Below are 22,708 nucleotides of genomic sequence, written 5' to 3' on the forward strand. Positions count from 1 at the left end.
CGCGAGTGTTTTCTTTCAAGGTTATAGTCCGAGCAGAGATCAGTCCCAAACACTTCGTGTAACGTACTCTGCGAGAGAGGCCACACCACTTGGATCTAAACATCTACGATGTGCTAATGGATAGGACCTGCGTAATGACCCAGTGGGGGTGGTGACCAACTAGCATCAGCCCCCCTGCCCTGGGCTCGCTCGATCAGCTCAAAATACTAATGCAACCCCCTCGGGTCGTGGTTGCACAGTTAGATGACAGTTCTTGTGAAACGAGCCCTCGCCTGAGGTTGGCGCGCAGCCGTGGGCTCTGAAAGCAGAAAGAGGGGCGCAAGACAAACCAGCTTCACTGTGCCGACAGCGCGAATACGTGCCCCAAACACTGACCCGGGGCAGTGGCCATGGGCAACGAGGCCTGTGCTGTTCGTGAAACCTAAGCCCAGCTGAGAAGCATTATCTGCGGGCAGCTACCTTAGCCCCGTGACCGTCTAATACAACCACTGGTCAATAATGCGCATTCTTTTTCCAAAAGCAGATTAAGATACTGGTCGTGGCCTGATGAAACTAAAGGCAATTAAATTGGCTCCAATGAGTGTTGAAACCTGCAGTCTCTGAAGTTCAAATATTTTGGGACCTTTTGGCCCAGTTGGAGATGGGAGCTGTCAGCCCAACTGGAATTTTTAGCTTATGAGATGAATGTGTAAGGTCTACGATTAGAACAGATCTTCCAACTCACCCTCAGCTCTGAAAGAGAAATCACCCGCATTTTCTAATATACATTCACTTATTGTTCGTTTTACTGGTACGTTCTGTATCCAAACTGAATAAATTAAAGGGCTTTTGTGACCACCCAAAACTAGGCCAGGGGCCTTAGTTGCCCCCAAAACCCTAGCAAAATTAGCAACCACCTCACACCTTCGGCACTTGCCCGGACCTTTAGCATCTCCCCCCACCCTCCTTGATTTGGAAAGTCCACTGGGAGAGAAGCGCCGGAATGGATCCCTGGCTCTAGTGGCAGTTCTGGGGAGTGACATCTCGGGCAGCTCCGTGTTGATGGTTAGGCTAACACAGCTGAATGGACAGACACACACACACCCTGTCCTCCTGCACTGTTACAGAGTGGCTCTGGCCCTCTCCTCCACAATCAACTTGATAAAAGGTGGAAGCGTGAGTCTTGTGGTTTCATGTCCAAATCTGCCTTAGAACTTCCTAGAATTGATTTGGTAGAATCTGCAGACGCTAACCAGGTACTTGGAGAGGGAGGGGGGTGGGCAAAGCAGCCAGTAGGCCACTGAACATGCTCTAGAATTTGTCCTTCCAGCTCCGTAATGCTGAACCCTTCCCCGCCCCAATTGAAAAGGAGCATAGTCCTTCTCAAAAGGAGATCAACAGGAACTGACACGTTAAAATATAAAAAACTCCAGCCCCATTTCTTGGCCTGCTCTGGGCGTTAGCTCCCGAGGTCCTTATTAAAATTGTCGTTACAAGATCAGACTAGAACAAAATTGATTTACTTCAACTTCAAACAGCGAGTGACATTAAATCAAACACCTTGCAGGTATTCCATGAGTTAATACTATTAGTGATTCCGGGTTACTGGGAGGAGTTGAGTTAATGCCACAACTCTCCGTCAGCAACCCAAGCACAGAGGTGAGAATTTGAGATTACAGAACCCAACCTGGGTTAACTTTAACGCGATAGTGTCTAGTTTATGACTCAGACCCCCTCCGATTCCCCTACCCAAGGTTAACCGTGGACCGTGTGCTCCTCAGCTATTGCTGGCCTGGGCCTAAATTTAGGCTTGGGGCCTACAACAACAACAAAGAAAGGAAACCACACAGGCTTCAGCCCATTGTATGGCTCTCCAAACCTTGTCACGTGCCACTTGGGTTCTCTCTACTTTTAAATATAGCAAAAACAAGACCATGAATATTTACAGTACCATACAGTGACAGAGAATAGGACAACAGAGCACAAGATGTCCACAAGCTCCAGACAGACTGGTTAAAAAAAGCCTTGTTTCCATTCCCTCCAGGAGGTCCCAAGACACGACTAACAAGTTTTTCCTCGCCAGTCTTTGACGAGCCCGCGTTGCACTAAAAGGCGGAGATCTTTTAAAAGAACAGAATAATCTAGAATGGAGCTCCAGCCAGCAAGATGCCAGGCAACCGTTGGACCACCTCATGTCGGAAAAGGGACAGAGCTATAATTAAAAATGAACAGAACATCCTCTGAGGCTTGTGATGGCGTGGATCATACGGTGGGTACATTCCAATGGACAACACAGAGAGTTTGAGAAATATGTTGTAAAAACGTTGATTCTGAGTATGGTTTTTGTGACATTTCTGAAAGGCGCGGTTTGCAAGTAAACGCCATTTCAATATCACATGAGCTTTGGACGATGATGCAGCACCTGTTTTTGTTTGTAGACAGAAGGAAGCACAAGTGGGACTTAACTCAGCAGAGCTTCTGCACAAAGAGGTCAAATGCTTCTCCTACAAGAGTTAGCCAGGTTCACTCCCCCCACTCTCTCCTGCCCGTCTGCCTCCCAAAAAGCCCTGAGTGATTTACACAATGCTGTCTTGGTGATCACGCCAATGGCTAATGTGGACCAGAAGTTGGCTGGCGAAGCAGTGTGGTGTTGGCCGCTTGGCAGAACGTTCCGACTCTAGCGCCTCCTCGCCAGTGGGAGGCTTTTCGTTTTACAGACACAACGCAGGTTTCCCGCGAGGAGGCCTCCCTCAGCGAGGCTACGCAGCCAACCCGCCGCCGCCCCCCCCTGCCCCCCCAACACAACTCTCCAAGTTACGTCAGATCTGGCTCCATTTCTCAAACAGCCAATGTAAGTAGTGTCACAACACCAGGTTAACGTCCAACAAGTTTATTTGGTAGCACGAGCTTTTGGAGCACTGCTCCTTCATCTCACCTGATGAAGGGGCAGCGCTCTGAAAGCTTGTGCTACCAAATAAACCTGTTGGACGTTAACCTGGTGTTGTGAGACTACATACTGTGCCCAACCCAGTCCAACGCCGGCAACTCCACATCAATGGCAAACAGCCAGTGAAATGCCTGTGTGGCAATATAGCAACTGAGCCTGTCAGCAATATAGCACTTACCTATTAGAGAAATCCCAGCCTTCTCATGATTGCTAACTTTTGCCAAAACATTCAATCCAAAGAGATTCCCACAAAGCCATGCAGAAGGCACACAAGGTCCAAATGTCTGGATGGTCCACCCAACAACTGGTCTGGAGACACACCTTGAAGAGTTGGCTGTTTAAAGTTTATTTATTGGTGTCACAAATGGGCTTACATTAACACTGCAATGAAGTTTTACTGTGAAAATCCCCTACTTGCCACACTCAGGTCCCTGTTCGGGTACACTGAGGGAGAATTTAGCATGCCCAATGCACTCTCACCAGCACATCTTTGGACTGTGGGAGGAAACCGGGGCACGTGCAGGAAACCCACGCAGACATGGAGAGAATGTGCAAACTCCACACAAACAGCGACCCAAGCCAGGAATCTATCCCAGGTTCCTGGCACTGTGAGGCAGCTGTGCCAACCACTGTGCCTCCCACAGAATGCCAAAACCAAACAAAATCGACTTCAGAAAATTGAGCTCGCTGAATTGTAGTGGAAACAAAATTTGAAAGAACAAAACAGCAAAAGTTTGCAAATCTCCCAGACTTACGAGGGACGTTCGAGGCAAGCCATTGGTACTAGGCATTTCCTTCTGAGATCTTTTTAGCATCTTTCTTAGGCAAGATTATTTCTTCTTTTCTATTTGAAATCATCCTACCACGTTCACGGAAACGAATACAGTGTTGTATTCTCCAGCCCGCTTCAGGGGCGCACTTCCTCGTGTACTGAAAACGCACCCTCTTCCAGGGAAATGTGGTCGCACTTAATTAAGAGAAACTCTTACATAGGCTCAAGTGAATCAGCTCAACAACTTGCGGCAAGACTCTGCACAAATCGAACATCACGTTTTCCAATACAAGGCCCAGTGTTGCTACGAAATGTGATCATCGGACAGAACAGATCAAGTTTGCCATCGGCGGGGAAGGTGAAACGCATTGGAGCCAATGGCCTCTGGAAGCTGGGAACTATAAGAACGGACAGGTGGTTTCTGAGACGCAAAAGGCACCAGAACACGAAAGTCGCCTCCCCAGACTGATCCTAGCACACTGGGCTGAGCTAACCCAGCCCACAATACTTGCCCCACTGCGTTAACAGGTGAAGGAGGGCAGCACAAACTGTACCCGCCAAAGAGAGGAGCAAGGCTTTCACAAGAAGCCAGGGGGAACATCTGGAGATGGCCAAACTACCTGGCACACAAAGACAAGAGACGACACAATCTTTTGAGCTACACAGCAGTCAGGGACGCGAGGTGCAAACACCAGCAACGTAATACTTAATGTCGAGTTCAACCTCCTGTCTGCCACAATCGACGCACCGCCAGAGAAAAGGCGGAGGAAAGTGTTCCCGATTTTAAACCTGGTTCAAACGCCGGGGCTACATTTACAAACCGCACAGGCCAATTTTCAAACTGGTTTTTGTTTTTCGAAAGCAAACTGTGCAAAAGATGAACCTGAAAATACATGCATAGAACGGGAAACATTTGCTGCAGTTTTCGCCATCGTTTCAACAGTGCTGGCCCCCCCCCCTCAGCAGAGAAACAGTTTTGCAAAAAGAAAAGAGAACAGCTAGTGTTGGCATTTTTGTGAACATTATTTAGCACAACGAGATCATGAACCCAATTTTTAAAAAGTAAAACTCACACTAGTCTCACGTTGGCTAATCGCCCTGTTAGTTAACAATATGGCACCTGGGGGCTGGGGGAGCACAAATTAAAAGGAAAGGAGAGAGACTTAAAGGGCTTTCGGAAAGAAATATTTTGGGCTGGATTCTCCAGCCTCCCAGCGGCTGTTTTCCACTGGCGAGAGGTGGCGTGTTGTTTGCCAGCGATGGGATTCTCTGGCCCCACCACTGTCAATGGGAATTCCCACAGACATCACCTCACACCGGCAGGAAACCTGCGAGCAGGGCTGCCGGCGGGACCGGAGAATCTCACCGCGGCGGGACCGGAGAATCTCACCGCGGCGGGACCGGAGAATCTCACCGCGGCGGGACCGGAGAATCTCACCGCGGCGGGACCGGAGAATCTCACCGCGGCGGGACCGGAGAATCTCACCGCGGCGGGACCGGAGAATCACGCCTTTGTGTTTGGAAGGCTGCACAGTGAGATTTAGCCGCTAGCCATTTGTTTCTTTTTTTAAAAAGAAGGGAGGCAACAAGTCCCACCACGAGAGTGACATATTCACAAGAGCTCACAGGGTTACAAAAATGAAATCGAAGTGTGGGAAGAAATAAGCGGAGAGGCTAGCACATAAACTGAGACAGATAATGCCCAAGTACCTTATCATAGCCAAGATCTGACAACTGCATACAGTTATTTACAACGATGCCCGCAAGGTAACAGGTAGCACTTCCTAAGAATTTGGAACTCATTAAACTCCCTTGTCATAGAAGCCAACTTACATTAAAATAGCACTACATCCAACACAACTAACAAATACATAATAAAATCATACAGGTAGAAAAAATCTGAGGTATTTCTGGTTTTTGAGGTGGTCTATGGTCGTGAAATCTGTTTCGTTTTCTTTTGTTAAAACCTCGGAAGCCATGTATTTATGTGTTTGTATTTTCTTAACACCCCCCGCCCCCGACCCACAACATCCCACCCCCACCCCCACCGACGCTGCTGCGCTTTGCCGAGCACAATGCAAAAATTAAAAACTCCTGTCGAGAGAGCAGCGTTGAGGGACCATTCACTCACTAAACTGCTTACGGCATTCGCCCACGCAGCCATAAATACGCGCCCCTTTTTAAGACAAAATAAAGAATTTCTTTTGTATCTTGTGTGGTTGTGGATGATGACCCACCACCCCGCACCCCCCCCCCCCCCACCACCAACCCCCGCCTCAAATAAACAACCCTCCCCGCACCCTACCCCACCCCCCCCCAACAATTTACCTGAGAAATACTTTCATAGCTACGTTATTTTTTTTTTGTTTTTGTCCAAATGCTGCTAAAAGTTTGTTAACTCCTCCCTCCGTCGTTCTCTTCCCATCGGGGAAAAAAAACCCAACCCTTGAAGAGATCGTGCCAAATTCTCTCTCCCTCCCTCCGCGCGCGCGTGTGTGTGTGTGTGTGTTGCGTTGTGTGTGCGTGTTGCGTGTGCATGTTCTGTGACACCCGTTCAATCCGCGAAAGACATGTTTACCGTTAAGCACTCACTGTCAAAATGTAGTTCCCTTGAGGAAGGTGAATCGTGTGTAACAGTCTAAAAAGTTTCCTCCTATAATTGCAGCATCTTACTTTTTTCTCTTGTTAAATTCCCCATCCCTCCCCCGCTTTTTGTGTGTTTGGGGGGGGGGGGGGAAACGGGGGAGGTTTTCATTTTTGTTAAAGTTTTTGCAGGGTGATGACAAGGTTTCGTATCTGCGTTTTCTGTTTCCGGGGGGAAAAAAAAAGGAGCCCGTCACAGACAACGCTGCCGAGAAAGACAAAGACAGCTACACAAAAATGAGTGGAGAAGAGGGAACTCACACACGGTTATAACGGGCTCGAGTCTGAGGTACCTGCACCTGTTTTGTGGGGGGTTTTTTTTTGCTGCATTCACTGGTCGGCACCTGAATGCTTCAATGCTGAGATGTTCATTGATTACAGTAGAGTAAATGTGCTGGTAAATTGTTCCAAATCCGTAAGAACAACAACAACAAAAAAAAAATGTCAGGTTAAAATAGCAGCTGTGTTGCTTTGGTGGGTTCGATTTCCACCGAGTCTGGGTAAAGACACAGATTTGTTTTCTCAATATATTGTTTCTTTTTTTCTCTCTCCAAAAATGACACTCAGATGCTGGACTCTTTGGCTGGCAGGTCCACGTTTGTGACAGCAGTGACCATGGTTACCAGGCAGTCAGAGGTAGTGCCATTGATAAGTCTGCGGATCTGGGAGATGCGCTCGACCACACAGCCCGCCGAGAGACGGGCCTCGGCGTCGTGGTCCCAGCATTCCTCGATCGTCTCGCAAAACAGCGCCAAACCCTGCGGGGAAAGTTAAAAGTCAGGAATTAGAGGCCCGGCCTGCCACTGCCAGCTCTGTTGAAAGATCAGTCAGTCCCAATCCCCCTTTACCAACCCCCCCTTGAAGTAGCGATCCAATTTTCAAATCACCATTCAACCCACTTCTCCTCCCGCTCAGACACCGCACGTGGGATTTTCCCACCAACATACAGCTGCATCCCAAATTCTGATCAAGGTTTCCAGCATGGACACAGACCCTTCAGCCCAATTTGTCTATGCTGCCCAGTTTTTAACCACTAAGCTAGTCCCAATTGCCTGCGTTTGGCCCATATCCCTCTACACCAATCTTACCCGTGTAACTGTATAAATTCTTTTTGGAAGGCCAGAATTGTACCTGCCTCTACCACTGCCTCGAGGCAGCTTGTTCCAGACACTCACCACCCTTGCACATTCTCCTCGTGTCTGCGTGGGTTTCCTCCGGGTGCTCCGGTTTCCTCCCACAGCCAAAGATGTGCAGGTTAGGTTGATTGGCCATGCTAAGAAATTGCCCCTTAGTGTCCGGGGATGTGTAGGTTAGCGGGATGAGTGGGCATAATATGTAGGGATATGGGGATAGGGCCTGGGTGGGATTGTGGTTGGTGTAGACTCGATGGGCCGAAGGGCCTTTTTCTGCAGTGTAGGGTTCTTTGATTCTTGATTGATTCACCCTCTGTGAAAAAACCGCCCCTCTGGACCCTACTGTATCTCTCCCCTCTCACCTTAAACCTACGCCCTCAAATTTTAAAGAACAAAGAAATTTACAGCACAGGAACAGGCCCTTCAGCCCTCCAAGCCTGCACCAACCATGCTGACCAATTTAACTAAAGCCCCCCACCCTTCCGGGGACCATACCCCTCTATTCCCATCCTATTCATGTATTTTGTCACTATCTGCTTCCACTACCTTCCCCGGCAACGAGTTCCAGGCACCCACCACACACTGTGTGAAAAATCTGCCCCATACATCTAACGCTGTACATTTAGACTCCCCTTGATATTTACTGGCTGTTACCCAAACATTCTGCACTCTGCATCGCCCTGATTTCCTTCTCTCCCCAGTTCAGGGCTGCTTAGGCCCCGAGCTTTCCTCCCGCACCAACCTCTCCTCTGTAGGGACAGTCCTCAACACCTCGCACTTCAGGCCCATTTTTGGTCACTTGTCCCCATTATCCCATTCAATCAAGCAGCAAAGGGCTGTCGATACGTACCGGATGCTTATACCAGCATTCTTTCAGGACAGGCCTCAACTTTTTGTGGACGACCACGTCTTGCAGATCCTCCAGTGTCGGGTGTTGGCCAATCTCCTCCTCAAATGGCAAAATGTACTCGTCAACAGGCCCTGGACAGACAGAGAGGGGCAAGAAACATGACTTCGCCTTGAGTAGTACAGTGATCTTCTCAGTTACATAATATTCACTTTGCCTCTCATAAGAGTGGTGAAGAAGGCATTCGGCATGCTTGGTTTCATGGGTCAGAACATTGAATACTGGAGTTGGGACATCTTGTTGAAGTTGTACAAGACATTGGTTAGGCCACACTTGGAATACTGTGGGCAATTCTGGTCACCCTATTATAGAAAGGATAGTATTTAACTAGAAAAAGTGCAGAAAAGATTTACTAGGATGCTACTGGGACTTGATGGATTGAGTTATAAAGAGAGACTGGATAGACTGGGACTGTTTTCTCTGGCGCATAGGAGGCTGAGGGGTGATCTTATAGAGGTCTGTAAAATAATGAGGGGCACAGATCAGTTAGATAGTCAAGATCTTTTCCCAGAGGAGTCTAAAACAAGAGGGCATAGTTAGAGGGGAGAGATACAAAAGGGTCCAGGGGGCAATTTTTTCCACAGAGTGTCTGGAACAAGCTGCCAGAGGTAGTAGTAGAGACAGGTGAAATTTTTTATTTTAAAAGCATTTAGACAGTTACATGGGTAAGATGGGTATAGAGGGATATGGGCCAAATGTAAGCAATTGGGACTAGCTTTGTAGTAAACAGTAAAGGGTGGCATGGACAAGTTGGGCCAAAGGGCTTGTTTCCATGCTGTAAACCTCTATGGCTCTAAAATCAGAGTCCTTTCTTTAAAAAGTGTGAAACTTGTAAACGTTCATATTTGAAGAGGTTTGTGCATACTCGTACAAGAGGGAGGGGGAAGTTAGCGTGCAGGTTACATAGGAGGGCAAACGGCATCTTGGTCTTTATGTAAGTGGATAAAAGTGCAAGAATAAAGAGGCTTCACTCCCATTGTCGAGGGATTTGAAGGGATTGCACCTGGATTACTGGGTGCAGTTTTGTTTAAGGCAGGGTAGATTTGCATTGGGGTCTGTGCAGTGAAGGTTCACTAAAACCCCCTCGTGCAACGCCAGGCTTGTTTGAGTAAATGAGGCATGCTCTTTGGAGTTCAGAACTGCGTTTATATAGCACCAACCCAGGAGATTCCAGAGAGCTGCACAGTTAATTGGAAACATGGTCTTTGTTGGAATGCAGGCAATTTATGCAAAGCAAGCTCCCGCAAACAGCAATGTTATAATGGCCAGATAACGACTGTCGTTAAAGGATAAAGGTGGGTCGGCACCCTCATTTTCAAAGCAGAGCTGTAGAATCATTACTGTCAACCTGAGGGGGCAGGTGGGACCTGGTTTTAACATCTCCTTGGTAAGGTGGCATCGCTGACAGGGCAGCACTCCCTCTGTACCGCACTGGGGGTGTCCACGTGCTCAAGTTTCTGGAGGGAGCCTTGAACCATTGACCTCTGCAACTCAGAAGAGAGAGCACTACCAACCTGGGTAGGTCAAGTGAGTAGATAAGTTGAAGGCTGGACATAGTTGTAATGAAATAACACTTGCCATCAGCTGCAGTACACCTCATGATCAACTCCCACAGCACCAGCCCCATGGCGTACATGTCTATCCTGAGGAAGGCATCACGCTGGAAGTTAATTGCTCCCTCCAGGACTTCGGGGGCCATGTATCGTCGCGTCCCCACCTGCAGAGAAAGAACGTTTCCTGCTTGAACAAGGTGCGCTCTTTGTGAAGGTGCCACAAAACTCCCTTTCTACAAAGTGGCTGGTGGATTGCCTTGTGCCAGTGTATCACCCAGCGCCACTACAACAGTGCCAAAGCTGATGGTATGACCAGTGGCTGGGGCAGCTCCACCATTCCCAAACACTCCTCGAGCTTCTTGTCCAAACTACCATTGAATACATCGTGGCACAGTGGTTAGCACAGCTGCCCCTCAGCGCCGGGAACCCAGGTTCGATTCCCGGCTTGGTTCACTGTCTTTGTGGAGTCTGCACGTTCTCCCCGTGTCTGCATGGGTTTCCTCCGGGTGCTCCGGCTTCCTCCCACAGTCTGAAAGATGTGCTGGTTAGGTGCACTGGCCATGCTAAATTCTCCCTCATTGTACCCAAACAGGCACCGCAGTGTGGCGACTAGGGGATTTTCACAGTAACTTCACTGCAGTGTTAATGTCAGCCTACTTGTGACACTGCTAAACTGTAAACATTGCTTATCTAGACAATTTTGGGAACACAGACATTTTATGGTACAGATGGAGGCCATTCTACCCATCAAGCCTGAGGTAGTTGGAAAAGAATTAATCAGCTGAATCCCACCATCCAGTTCTTACATCAGCACAAGCGCACCGCTCAGTGAGAACCGCACCGCTCAGTGAGACGCGCACCGCTCAGTGAGACGCGCACCGCTCAGTGACAAGCGCACCGCTCAGTGACAAGCGCACCGCTCAGTGACAAGCGCACCGCTCAGTGACAAGCGCACCGCTCAGTGAGAACCGCACCGCTCAGTGACAAGCGCACCGCTCAGTGACAAGCGCACCGCTCAGTGACAAGCGCACCGCTCAGTGAGAACCGCACCGCTCAGCGACAAGCGCACCGCTCAGTGAGAACCGCACCGCTCAGTGAGAACCGCACCGCTCAGTGAGAACCGCACCGCTCAGTGAGAACCGCACCGCTCAGCGACAAGCGCACAGCTCAGTGACAAGCGCACCGCTCAGTGAGACGCGCACCGCTCAGTGAGACGCGCACCGCTCAGTGAGACGCGCACCGCTCAGTGAGACGCGCACCGCTCAGTGACAAGCGCACCGCTCAGTGACAAGCGCACCGCTCAGTGAGACGCGCACTGCTCAGTGACAAGCGCACCGCTCAGTGAGATGCGCACCGCTCAGTGAGACGCGCACAGCTCAGTGACAAGCGCACCGCTCAGTGACAAGCGCACCGCTCAGCGAGACGCGCACCGCTCAGTGACAAGCGCACCGCTCAGTGAGAAGCGCACCGCTCAGCGACAAGCGCACCGCTCAGCGACAAGCGCACCGCTCAGTGAGACGCGCACCGCTCAGTGAGACGCGCACCGCTCAGCGAGACGCGCACCGCTCAGTGACAAGCGCACCGCTCAGCGAGACGCGCACCGCTCAGCGAGACGCGCACCGCTCAGCGACAAGCGCACCGCTCAGCGACAAGCGCACCGCTCAGCGACAAGCGCACCGCTCAGCGACAAGCGCACCGCTCAGCGAGACGCGCACCGCTCAGTGAGAACCGCACCGCTCAGTGACAAGCGCACCGCTCAGTGAGAACCGCACCGCTCAGTGAGACGCGCACCGCTCAGTGAGAACCGCACCGCTCAGTGACACGTGCACCGCTCAGTGAGAACCGCACCGCTCAGTGAGAACCGCACCGCTCAGTGAGAAGCGCACCGCTCAGTGAGACGCGCACCGCTCAGCGAGACGCGCACCGCTCAGCGAGACGCGCACCGCTCAGCGAGAACCGCACCGCTCAGCGAGACGCGCACCGCTCAGCGAGACGCGCACCGCTCAGTGAGACGCGCACCGCTCAGTGAGAACCGCACCGCTCAGCGAGACGTGCACCGCTCAGCGAGACGCGCACCGCTCAGCGAGACGCGCACCGCTCAGCGAGACGCGCACCGCTCAGCGAGACGCGCACCGCTCATTGAGAACCGCACCGCTCAGTGACACGTGCACCGCTCAGCGAGACGCGCACCGCTCAGCGAGACGCGCACCGCTCAGCGAGACGCGCACCGCTCAGTGAGACGCGCACCGCTCAGTGAGACGCGCACCGCTCAGTGAGACGCGCACCGCTCAGTGAGACGCGCACCGCTCATTGAGAACCGCACCGCTCAGTGACACGTGCACCGCTCAGTGAGACGCGCACCGCTCAGTGAGACGCGCACCGCTCAGTGACACGTGCACCGCTCAGCGAGACGCGCACCGCTCAGTGAGACACGCACCGCTCATTGAGAACCGCACCGCTCAGTGACACGTGCACCGCTCAGTGAGACGCGCACCGCTCAGCGAGACGCGCACCGCTCATTGAGAACCGCACCGCTCAGTGACACGTGCACCGCTCAGTGAGACGCGCACCGCTCAGTGAGACGCGCACCGCTCAGTGACACGTGCACCGCTCAGCGAGACGCGCACCGCTCAGCGAGACGCGCACCGCTCAGTGAGACACGCACCGCTCATTGAGAACCGCACCGCTCAGTGACACGTGCACCGCTCAGCGAGACGCGCACCGCTCAGTGAGACGCGCACCGCTCAGCGAGACGCGCACCGCTCAGTGAGACGCGCACCGCTCAGCGAGACGCGCACCGCTCAGCGAGACGCGCACCGCGCAGTGAGAAGCGTTCTCTGCCTCTATCACTCTTTCAGGCAGTGAGTTCCAGTCTCCCATCGCTTTCTGGGTGAAAATGCTTATCCAACTTCCCTTTACTCCCTGGATAAAAGCAATTTACTGCAGATGCTGGAATCTGAAACCAACAGAGAAAATGCTGGAAAATCTCAGCAGGGCATCTGTAAATAGAGGAAAGAGCTGATGTTTCGAGTCCAGACGACCCTTTGACAAAGTGCTGATAAGAAGTCATCTGGACTCTTTTCTCTCCTTACAGATGCTGCCAGACCTACTGAGATTTTCCAGCGTTTTCTCTTTTGGCTCCCTTTAATCCCGCCCACCAATTTCTTTCTACCTATGCTCTCCGCTAAGGGAAATCAGCCTTTCTTATCCACTCTACCTGAGCCCCTCATCGTTTTACACACCTCAAATGAATCTTGGATCCCTATAATGCAGAAGGAGGCCATTCGGCCCACCAAGTCTGCACAATCCCACCCACCTACTCCCATAACCCCACATCTTTACCCTGCCAATCCCACTGATACTACTAGAGTCAATTTAGCATGGCCAATCAACTTAATCCGCACATCTTTCGACCACTTCCCTCAGCCTCCTCTGTTCCAAAACAAACTTCTCCAACTCATCTAATCTTTCCTGTTCCATGACTGGCAACATCCTTGTAAATCTCTGGGAGGACACCAGGGTCAACATGGCTTGGTTGGGCCGAAGGGCCTGTTTCCATGCTGTAGTACTCTCTGACTCTAATTCAACGAAGACGATAGTCAGCAGAGTTGAAAACTCGCTCATTTTGTTCCCCTGAAGATTAGCAGGGTACCCTATTATAGCTCATTCCAGACATTCATCACCCTCAGTGAAAAAATTGCTGTCCGGACCCTTTTGTACAGAGTCATAGAGGTTTACAGCATGGAAACAGGCCCTTCAGCCCAACTTGTCCATGCCACCCTTTTTTTTTAAAACCCCTAAACTAATCCCAATTACCCACATTTGGCCCATATCCCTCTATACCCATCGTATCCGTGTAACTATCCAAATGCTTTTTAAAAGACTGTGCCACCAGGCTTGGTGTCATCTGCAAACTTACTAACCATGCCCCCTATATTCTCATCCAAATCATTAATATAAATGACAAATAACAGTGGGCCCAGCACTGATCCCCGAGGCACACCGCTGGTCACAGGCCTCCAGTTTGAAAAACAACTCTCTACAACCACCTATTCTGTTAAGAAGTCAATTTTGTATCCATTTAGATACCTCACCCTGAATCCTGTGTGATTTAATTTTATGCAACAACCTACCATGCGGTACCTTGACAAAGGCCTTGCTAAAGTCCATGTAGACAATATCAGCTGCACTGCCCTCCTCTACCTTCTTGGTTACCCCTTCAAACATAGAACATAGAAAACTACAACACAAACAGGCCCTTCGGCCCACAAATTGCACTGATCATATCCCTACCTACCAGGCCTATCTATAATCCTCAATCCCATTAAATCCCATGTACTCATCCAGAAGTCTCTTAAAAGACCCCTACTAGTTTGCCTCCATCGACGGCAGCCGATTCCACTCACTCACCACCCTCTGAGTGAAAAACTTACCCCTGACATCTCCACTGTACCTGCTCCCCAGCACCTTAAACCTGTGTCCTCTCGTAGCGACCATTTCAGCCCTGGGAAAAACAGCTCAACCAATTTTGTGAGACGTGATTTTGCACTCACAAAGCCATGCTGACTGTCCCTAATCAGTCCTTGTGTCTCTAAATGCCTGTAGATCCTGTCTCTCAAAATACCTTCCAACAACTTACCCACCACAGATGTGAGGCTCACTGGCCTGTAGTTCCCAGGCTTTTCCCTACAGCCCTTTTTAAAAAGAGGCACAACATTTGCCTCTCTCCAATCTCCAGACACCTCACCCGTGACTATCGATGATTCAAATATCTCTGTTAGGGGACCCGCAATTTCCTACCTAGCCTTCCACAATGTCCTGGGATACACTTCATCAGGTCTCAGGGATTTATCTACCTTGACGCGCTTTAAGACTTCCAGCACCTCCTTCTCTGTAATATGTACACTCCTCAAGACATCACTATTTATTTCCCCAAGTTCCCTAACATCCATGTTTTTCTCAACAGTAAATACTGATGAAAAATATTCATTTACAGGCAGTAGAGGCGAGCACAATTTTGTCTTTTTATAAGCATTTGGGCAGTTACGTGAGTAAGATGGGTATAGAGGGATATGGACCAAACACAGGCAATTGGGACTAGCTTAGTGGTAAAATGGGCTGGCATGGACAAGTTGGGCCATAGGACTTGTTTCCATGCTGTAAACCTCAATGACTCGATGAATGATGGGTGTCCCCGCAAAGTTACTCAGAAGCTGCATATCTTCCAAGCTCCTCTATCAGTGGTTCTCTCCCTGCCTCAAACTAACACTGCGCCTTATAAACCTGTCTTCCTCTCCACTCACCAAACTCTCTGACTTACCGCACAGCTCTCTGCTATCATGGCGTGCTGCTATTTACCATTTATACAGATGATCTGGAGGAGGGAACCGAGTGTAAGGTGTCGAAATTTGCTGATGACACCAAGATTGGGGGAACGGCAAATTGTGCGGAGGGTGTGGAGAGTCTGCAGAAGGATCTAGATAGGCTGGGCGAATGGGCCAGGAAATGGCAAATGGAATTTAATGTTGCCAAGTGTGAGGTGGTCCACTTTGGTAGGAAGAATGGTAGGAAGGACTATTACTTACGTGGCGAAAAACTGCAGCAGGCGACGGTGCAGAGGGACCTGAGCGTCCTTGTGCATGAGTCGCAAAAACCCAGCTTGCAGGTGCAGCAGGTGGTCAGGAAGGCGAATGGGATGCTGGCCTTCATAGCGAGGGGGATTGAATATAAAAGTAGGGAGGTCTTGCTGCAGCTGTATAGGGCATTGGTGAGGCCGCAGCTGGAGTACTGTGTGCAGTTTTGGGCGCCGCACCTGCGCAAAGATATTTTGGCCCTGGAGGGAGTGCAGAGGAGGTTTACTAGGCTGATACCGGAGTTGAGGGGGTTGAGCTATGAGGAGAGGCTGAATAAACTAGGCTTGTACTCGCTAGAGTTTAGAAGAATGAGGGGAGATCTCATTGAGACGTATAAGATGATGAATGGGATGGATAGGATAGAGGTGGAGAGACTCTTCCCGCTCAAAAAAGACAGTAGGACTAGAGGGCACAGCCTCAAGATAAAGGGGGGACAGTTTAGAACGGAGTTGAGGAGGAACTTCTTCACTCAAAGGGTGGTGAATCTCTGGAATTCTCTGCCCGTTGAAGTGGTGGAGGCTGCCTCGCTAAATATTTTTAAGACGCGGGTTGATGGGTTTTTGATGGGCAGGGGGATTAAGGGTTATGGGGAGAGGGCGGGAAAGTGGAACTGAGCCACGACAGATCAGCCATGATCTTATTGAATGGCGGGGCAGGCTCGAAGGGCTGGATGGCCTAGTCCTGCTCCTATTTCTTATGTTCTTATGTACACTAGGAGGAGGGGATACATCCCAAAGGTACACTGGGGAATCCCTCTCAGAGGTTCCCCTGTAAAGGTTTATCCAGCAATTGTCCAGAAGCTCTAACTCGCCCCGTCAATTTAAATCACTAACTTTGGATGGTTCTGACCTTTTGAAAGTTAAAGTTTATTTATTCGTGTTACAAGTAGGCTTACACTAAAACTGGAATTAAGTTACTGTGGAAATCCCTTGTTTGCCACACTGCGGCGCCTGTTCAGGTACACTGAGGGAGTATTTAGCATGGCCAATGCACCTAACCAGCACGTCTTTTGGACTGTGGGAGAAAACCAGAGCATCCAGAGGAAACCCACGCAGATATGGGGAGAACATGCAGACTCAGCACAGTGACCTGAATTGGGAATTGAACCCAGGTCCCTGGCGCTGTGAGACAGCAGTGCTAACCACTGTGCCACCGTGCCACTGTTAAGTGCAACATAAACTAGTGCATAAAGAAGGCAAGAAGGAGCTTAGATTGAACACCCTGGTGAAAGATTCCTTTAACGCCTGAACATGGGAACTAGGGGAATTTCACAGTAACTTCACTGCAGTGTTAATGTAAACCTTACTTCTGACTAATAAATAAACTTTAACATGCAGTTTACGATGGACGTGTCGAATTTAGATCAGATTTATATGCAGGTCTCGTCACACCTGTTTCACATGAAGCAGCAGTGCTGTCAGCAAAGCGTTCAGGCAAACTGCACGGGAACCTCTGCTACGCCGCTGAACAGAGAGGCAGAGCCTGCAACATTGCTTCAACTCTGCAGCTCCAACCAAAAACCACCCGATAGAAAATGGATGTGGTTTCAGAATCAGCTGCGAAGTGGCTCGCTTCGTAAAAAGCTGCAGTCAGTGGCTATCAGTCAGGGCAGCACCTCGCTGTGTAAAGCACGGAGCGCTGCAACCTCCCACCCCGCCATCGCCGTTTCCACACAGACCATGTTAGTGGGCTGCTGGCACTGGCAGGCACCTACACCACCCCCCCCCCCCATCTCCTCCAACATACATCATGGCTGACTGGCTGGCATCCTTTCAGAGCCACAGTTTGTGTTTTCATCTTTCCCAAGCAGATGGATGAGATTGTGTAGCCCGATCGAAGGGTGTTCATCACTGCTTCCAGAGCACAGACAGGCGCCTTTCTCACTGCACTACAGGGACGCCTGGATTCCCATTATATAGCAGCCGAGGTATTAATCACAATGACACTGCACCTATTCACCAGCCTCACAATGGGGGCCCGGAACAATACATCTATTCCATCACCCACCATCAACATGATGAGTTTGGTGCGAGGGGGAGGAGTTAGCGCGACCACCATATGGTAGATGGAAAATGATATTCGGCCAGAGTCAACAGAGACACAAAGGACAAGAGGGAAATTATTCAGATTTAAAGAGTTTGATTGCAATGGGCAATCCCCCACCCAATGATTCGCTGTCTGTCTATCTTTGTATGGTTACTCGAAGGGTATTACTGCACGCCAGGACATAATGCCTTAATTTCTTTGTCTTTCTGTCCTTACGATCGGCTACACAATTAGTTAGTAACTGCTTTTTCTCTAAATTAAGGTTTTTAAAGTTTATCTGCTAGCGTCACAAGTAAGGCTTACATTAACACTGCAATGAAGTTACTGTGAAACTCCTCCAGTCGCCACAGTACGACGCCTGTTCAGGTCAATGCACCTAACCAGGCCGTCTTTCAGACTGTGGGAGGAAACCGGAGCACCCGGACGAAACCCACGCAGACATGGGGAGAATGTGCAAACGCCACACAGACAATGACCCAAAGCTAGGAATTGAACCCGGGTCCCTGGCGCTGTGAGGCAGCAGCGCTAACCACTGTGCCACTGTGCTGTCCCATGTTTAGAAAGTTTGAATGAATAAGAATATCACCATTGACCATTGTAACTACATAATGCATCTCCAAATGAACTACAAGAAGTCTTGTTATAATTGTACAGGGTTTTCTAAGACTCGAGGGGCACGCTGCTTGGCCCTATAATAGGGTGGCTGGCTGTGCTTTTCGGTGCGCCTCCCTCCCAGCGTTGGCTTTACCTGTCCGTGTGTGTCCCCAGGCGGTTTTCCGGGTTCAAACCTGACAGCCAGCCCAAAATCGGCAATGCACGCCGACAGATCCAGCTTCAGTAGCACGTTCTTGCTTTTAAAATCCCTGCAGACAAGAGAGGGGAAGGGACAGGGTTAGAGGCAATGCTCCACATTCCTCGCAACAACACACACAACATGAATCGGCAGCATCGATACAGGAACCTGAGATAGAGGGAGGGAGGGGATCGGGGGAGGCCATTTGGTCCCCCAGGCCCGCCCCCTCCCATTCAGTAAAGAAGACTGCATTTATTTAGTGCCCATCACGACTAACAATGCCTCTTTAAGCCAATTAAATGCAGTCGCTGTTGTAATCTAAGACATACCAACCGACTCAATAGAGTCAGAGGTTGACAACATGGAAACAGGCCTTTCGGTCCAACTTGTCCATGCCATCCTTTTTAAAGCAAATCCCAATTGTCTGCTGTTGGCCCATATCCCTCTAAACCCATCTTACCTATGTAACTATCTAACTGCTTTTTAAAAGACAAAATTGTCCCTGCCTCTACTACTACCTCTGGCAACTCGTTCCAGACACTCACCACCCTCTGTGTGAAAAAAATTGCCCCTCTGGACACTTTTGTATCTCTCCCCTCTCACCTTAAACCTAGGCCCTCTAGTTTTAGACTCCCCTTTCTTTGGGGAAAGATATTGACTATCTAGCTGATCTGTGCCCCTCATTATTTTATAGACCTCTATAAGATCACCCCTCTGCCTCCTACGCTCCAGAGAAAAAAGTTCCAGTCTATCCAGCCTCTCTTTATAACTCAATCCATCGAGTCCCAGTAGCACCCTAGCAAATCTTTTCTTCACTCTTTCTGGTTTAATAATATCCTTTCTATAACAGGGTGAGCAGAATTGTAAACAGTATTCCAAATGTGGCCATACCAATGTCTTATCAATGACTCAAGAACAGTTCTTCCCTGCTGCCATCAGACTTTTGAATGGACCTACCTTGCATTAAGTTGATCTGTCTCTACACCCTAGTTATGACTGTAAGACTACATTCTGCACTCTCTCCTTTCCTTCTCTATGAATGGAATGCTTTGCCTGTATAGCGCGCAAGAAACAATACTTTTCACTGTATATTAATACATGTGACAATAAAAAAATCAAACCAAAGAAATGCAGTAGCCAATTTGGTGCACAGCAAGCTCCCACAAACAGTAACATAATCATGACCCGACAAGCTGATTTGTGATGTTGGCTGAGGGAGAAACATCGCCCACGGCTGCCCCTGAACAGCGCAGAGTCTTTTCCGGGGTGCTAAAGCAGTGCTTTTGAACGGCATTGCCAATCATTGGACACCAAGGGGGTATCGGCAGGTCAGAAACAGGTCAGCATGATTCTGGGCTCAAGTGCGGCAAATCAACAGATGCACGAGCGTTCCTCAAACTCAACTGAAAATAGTTGTACTGATAGGGTGGCAGAGTAGTTAGCACTGCTCCCTCACAGTGCCAGGGACCCGAGCTCAATTCCCAGCTTGGGTGACTGTCTGTGTGGAGTCTGCACATTCTCTCTGTCTGCGTGGGTTTCCACCAGGTGCTCTGGTTTTCTCCCACACGCCAAAGATGTGCGAGTTGGGTGGATTGGCCATGCTAAATTGCCCCTTAGCGTCAGGGGAACTAGCTAGGGTAAATGCATGGGGTTATGGGGATAGGGCCTAGGCGGGATTATGGTCGGTTCAAACTCAATGGGCCGAACGGCCTCCTTCTGCGCTGTAGGGATTCTATTATCCTGAGGGGATACCATGGGAAACTCCCTCTCTCCTCAAATAGTGCCACGGGATCTTCTTATCACCTCTGCCTCTACTGCAGCCGCGAAGAAAATCGAGCTTCAGTTTACCAGCTCACCCGCAAGCACACTCCTGTCAGTGAGTCATTACTGCAAATTCTGTCAACACACAAGGCCCAGCTTTATTACGTGCCCCAGTCAATGAAGCAGGCATCGAACCTTCAACCTTCTGGCTTAGAAGTGGCAAATTCTACCCACTGAACACCGCCTAGCACCTCAGATCTCGGGGGTATTTAATGAACTATTTACAATCCCGGGAGGTGTAACCCTGAAGGCAAAAGCCCTGGACGGTGAAGCCCCTGGAATATTGCAAGATAACTTACAATGGAATCTATTGCTATTTATTTTGGACTCTATTTTTGTAAATGACCGTCTGTATTATTAGTTCTTGGTATTGTATCAGTTCGTTGGTTTTATACTTCCTTAATTTTGCATTATTTGTGTTAGGTCTTGTGCAGACTGCACCTCAAGAGGGAGAGCTCTGCAGAATCACAGAATCCCTACAGTGCAGAAGGAGGCCATTTGGCCCATCAAGCCTGCACCAACGACGATCCCACCCAGGCCCTCGCAACCCACATATTTATCCCACTAATCCCCCTGACACTCGGATCGATTTAGTATGGCCAATCAACCTTTTTTTTAATTCATTTGTGGGACATGGGCGTCACTGGCTGGCCAGCATTTATTGTCCATCTCCAATTGGCCTTGGAGGGCAGTTGCTGTGCCTCTGGAGTCACATGTAGGCCAGACTGGGTAAGGACGGCAGATTTCCTTCACTAAAGGACATTAGTGAACCAGATGGGTTTTTCTGACAACTGACAATAGTTTCATGGTCATCAGTAGATTCTTAATTCCAGGTTTTTTAAATTAAATTCTCATTCCACCATCTGCCGTGATGGGATTTGAACCCAGGTCCCCGGAACATTAGCTGAGTTTCTGGATTAGTAGCCTAGCGACAATACCACTACGCCATCCCTTCCCCTGCACAAAAGTAACCAGCAAGTCTTTCGGACTGTCGGAAGAAACTGTAGCTCTGGGAGGAAACTCGCGCAGACATGGGGAGAATGTGCAAACTCCACACAGACAGCGGCCTGAGGCTGGAATTGAACCCAGGTCCCTGGCGCAGCGAGACAGCAGTGCTAACCACTACGCCACCATGCTGCCCACAGGTTGATACGTAGTGTTAACAACCAAGACAGGGTTGGCTGTCCCACCTGCGTGTACATCCAAGGGGACTGTTGTTTTAGGGAGAGAGCCCCCCACCTCCCCACTGAACACCAATGCAATTTAGGATCATGATGCCACCTGCAATGACAGTAAAATATCTCCAGGAGGCGGCATTACACAGTCCAAAAAAAAACTTGCTTTTTATCTATTGCCTTATGTAACGAGCAAAAACATTTTGCATGCTTTTGCACAAATATGGAAAAAAATTGCAAAATGCAATCCCGCAAATGTACCAGCCACAATAAAACAACTTTACTAATTTACAAAGTGACCCTAAATATACATTCCAAAGATCTGTAGATTAAATTTTCTCTAAGTTTTTTTATTAGTGTCACAAGTAGGCTTATATTAACACTGCAATGAAGTGACTGTGAAAATCCCCTAAATACCACACTCCGGGGTCTGTTCGAGTACACTGAGGGAGAATTTAGCATGGTCGATGTGCCTAACCAGCACATCTTTCGGACAGTGGGGGGGGAAAACAGGAACACCCGGAGGAAACCCACGCAGACATAGGGAGAACATGCAAACTCCACACAGACAGTGACCCAAGCCAGGAATCGAACTCGGGTCCCTGCCCTTTGCCACCCTGGGGGGAATTGACCATGCTAAAATTGCCACTTAATGTCATAGAGTCATAGAGGTTTACAGCATGGAAACAGGCTCTTCCGCCGAATTTGTCCATGCCGCCCTTTTATTTTTTAAAACCTGTAAGCTAATCCCAATTGCCCGCATTTAGCCCATATCCCTCTATACCCATTTTACCAATGTAACTGTCTAAATGCTATTTAAAAGACAAAATTGTACCCGCCTCTACTACTACCTCTTGCAGCTTGTTCCAGACACTCACCACCCTCTGTGTGGAAAAATTGTCCCTCTGGACCCTTTTGTATCTCTCCCCTCTCACCTTAAACCTATGCCCTCTAGTTTTAGACTCCCCTATCTTTGGGAAAAGATACTGACTATCTAGCTGATCTATGGCCCTCATTATTTTATAGACCTCTGTAAGATCATCCCTCAGGGGTGCTGATATTTTGTCAGGGGGATTAGCAGGGTAACTGCATGGGGTTAGTTATAGGTATAGGGCCTGGGTGGGATTGTTGTTGGTGCAGACTCGATGGGCTGAATGGCCTCCTTCTGCATCGTAGGATTCTGTGGTTCTGTAAAAGGCTAGGGATCTCAAAATGATTTCTTTCCGAGATGCACCAGCTCACCTCGTTACATCATCCTCAAATTGGGCTTCCCCAACGCTCTGGGACTGGACAAAAAGTGTAATAT

General features: G+C 49.5%; 1 protein-coding gene across 1 annotated transcript in view; it reads right to left on the reverse strand.

Moving 5' to 3' along the window:
* Positions 1–6,036: 6,036 nt before the first annotated feature.
* acvr2ba (activin A receptor type 2Ba) overlaps positions 6,037–22,708 on the reverse strand; it is a 175,316-nt gene continuing 158,644 nt past the window's right edge. The window contains exons 8-11 of the mRNA XM_080217611.1: positions 18,362–18,476; positions 9,960–10,098; positions 8,325–8,455; positions 6,037–7,099 (exon numbers count right to left, since the gene is read on the reverse strand). Of these exons, the coding sequence (XP_080073737.1) occupies positions 6,905–7,099; positions 8,325–8,455; positions 9,960–10,098; positions 18,362–18,476 (580 nt within the window). The 3' untranslated portion in view covers positions 6,037–6,904. The remainder of the gene's footprint in view (positions 7,100–8,324; positions 8,456–9,959; positions 10,099–18,361; positions 18,477–22,708) is intronic.

Source organism: Carcharhinus amblyrhynchos, chromosome 2 (assembly GCF_965287045.1).
Source record: "Carcharhinus amblyrhynchos chromosome 2, sCarAmb.v2.hapA, whole genome shotgun sequence".
Taxonomy (NCBI): domain Eukaryota; kingdom Metazoa; phylum Chordata; class Chondrichthyes; order Carcharhiniformes; family Carcharhinidae; genus Carcharhinus; species Carcharhinus amblyrhynchos.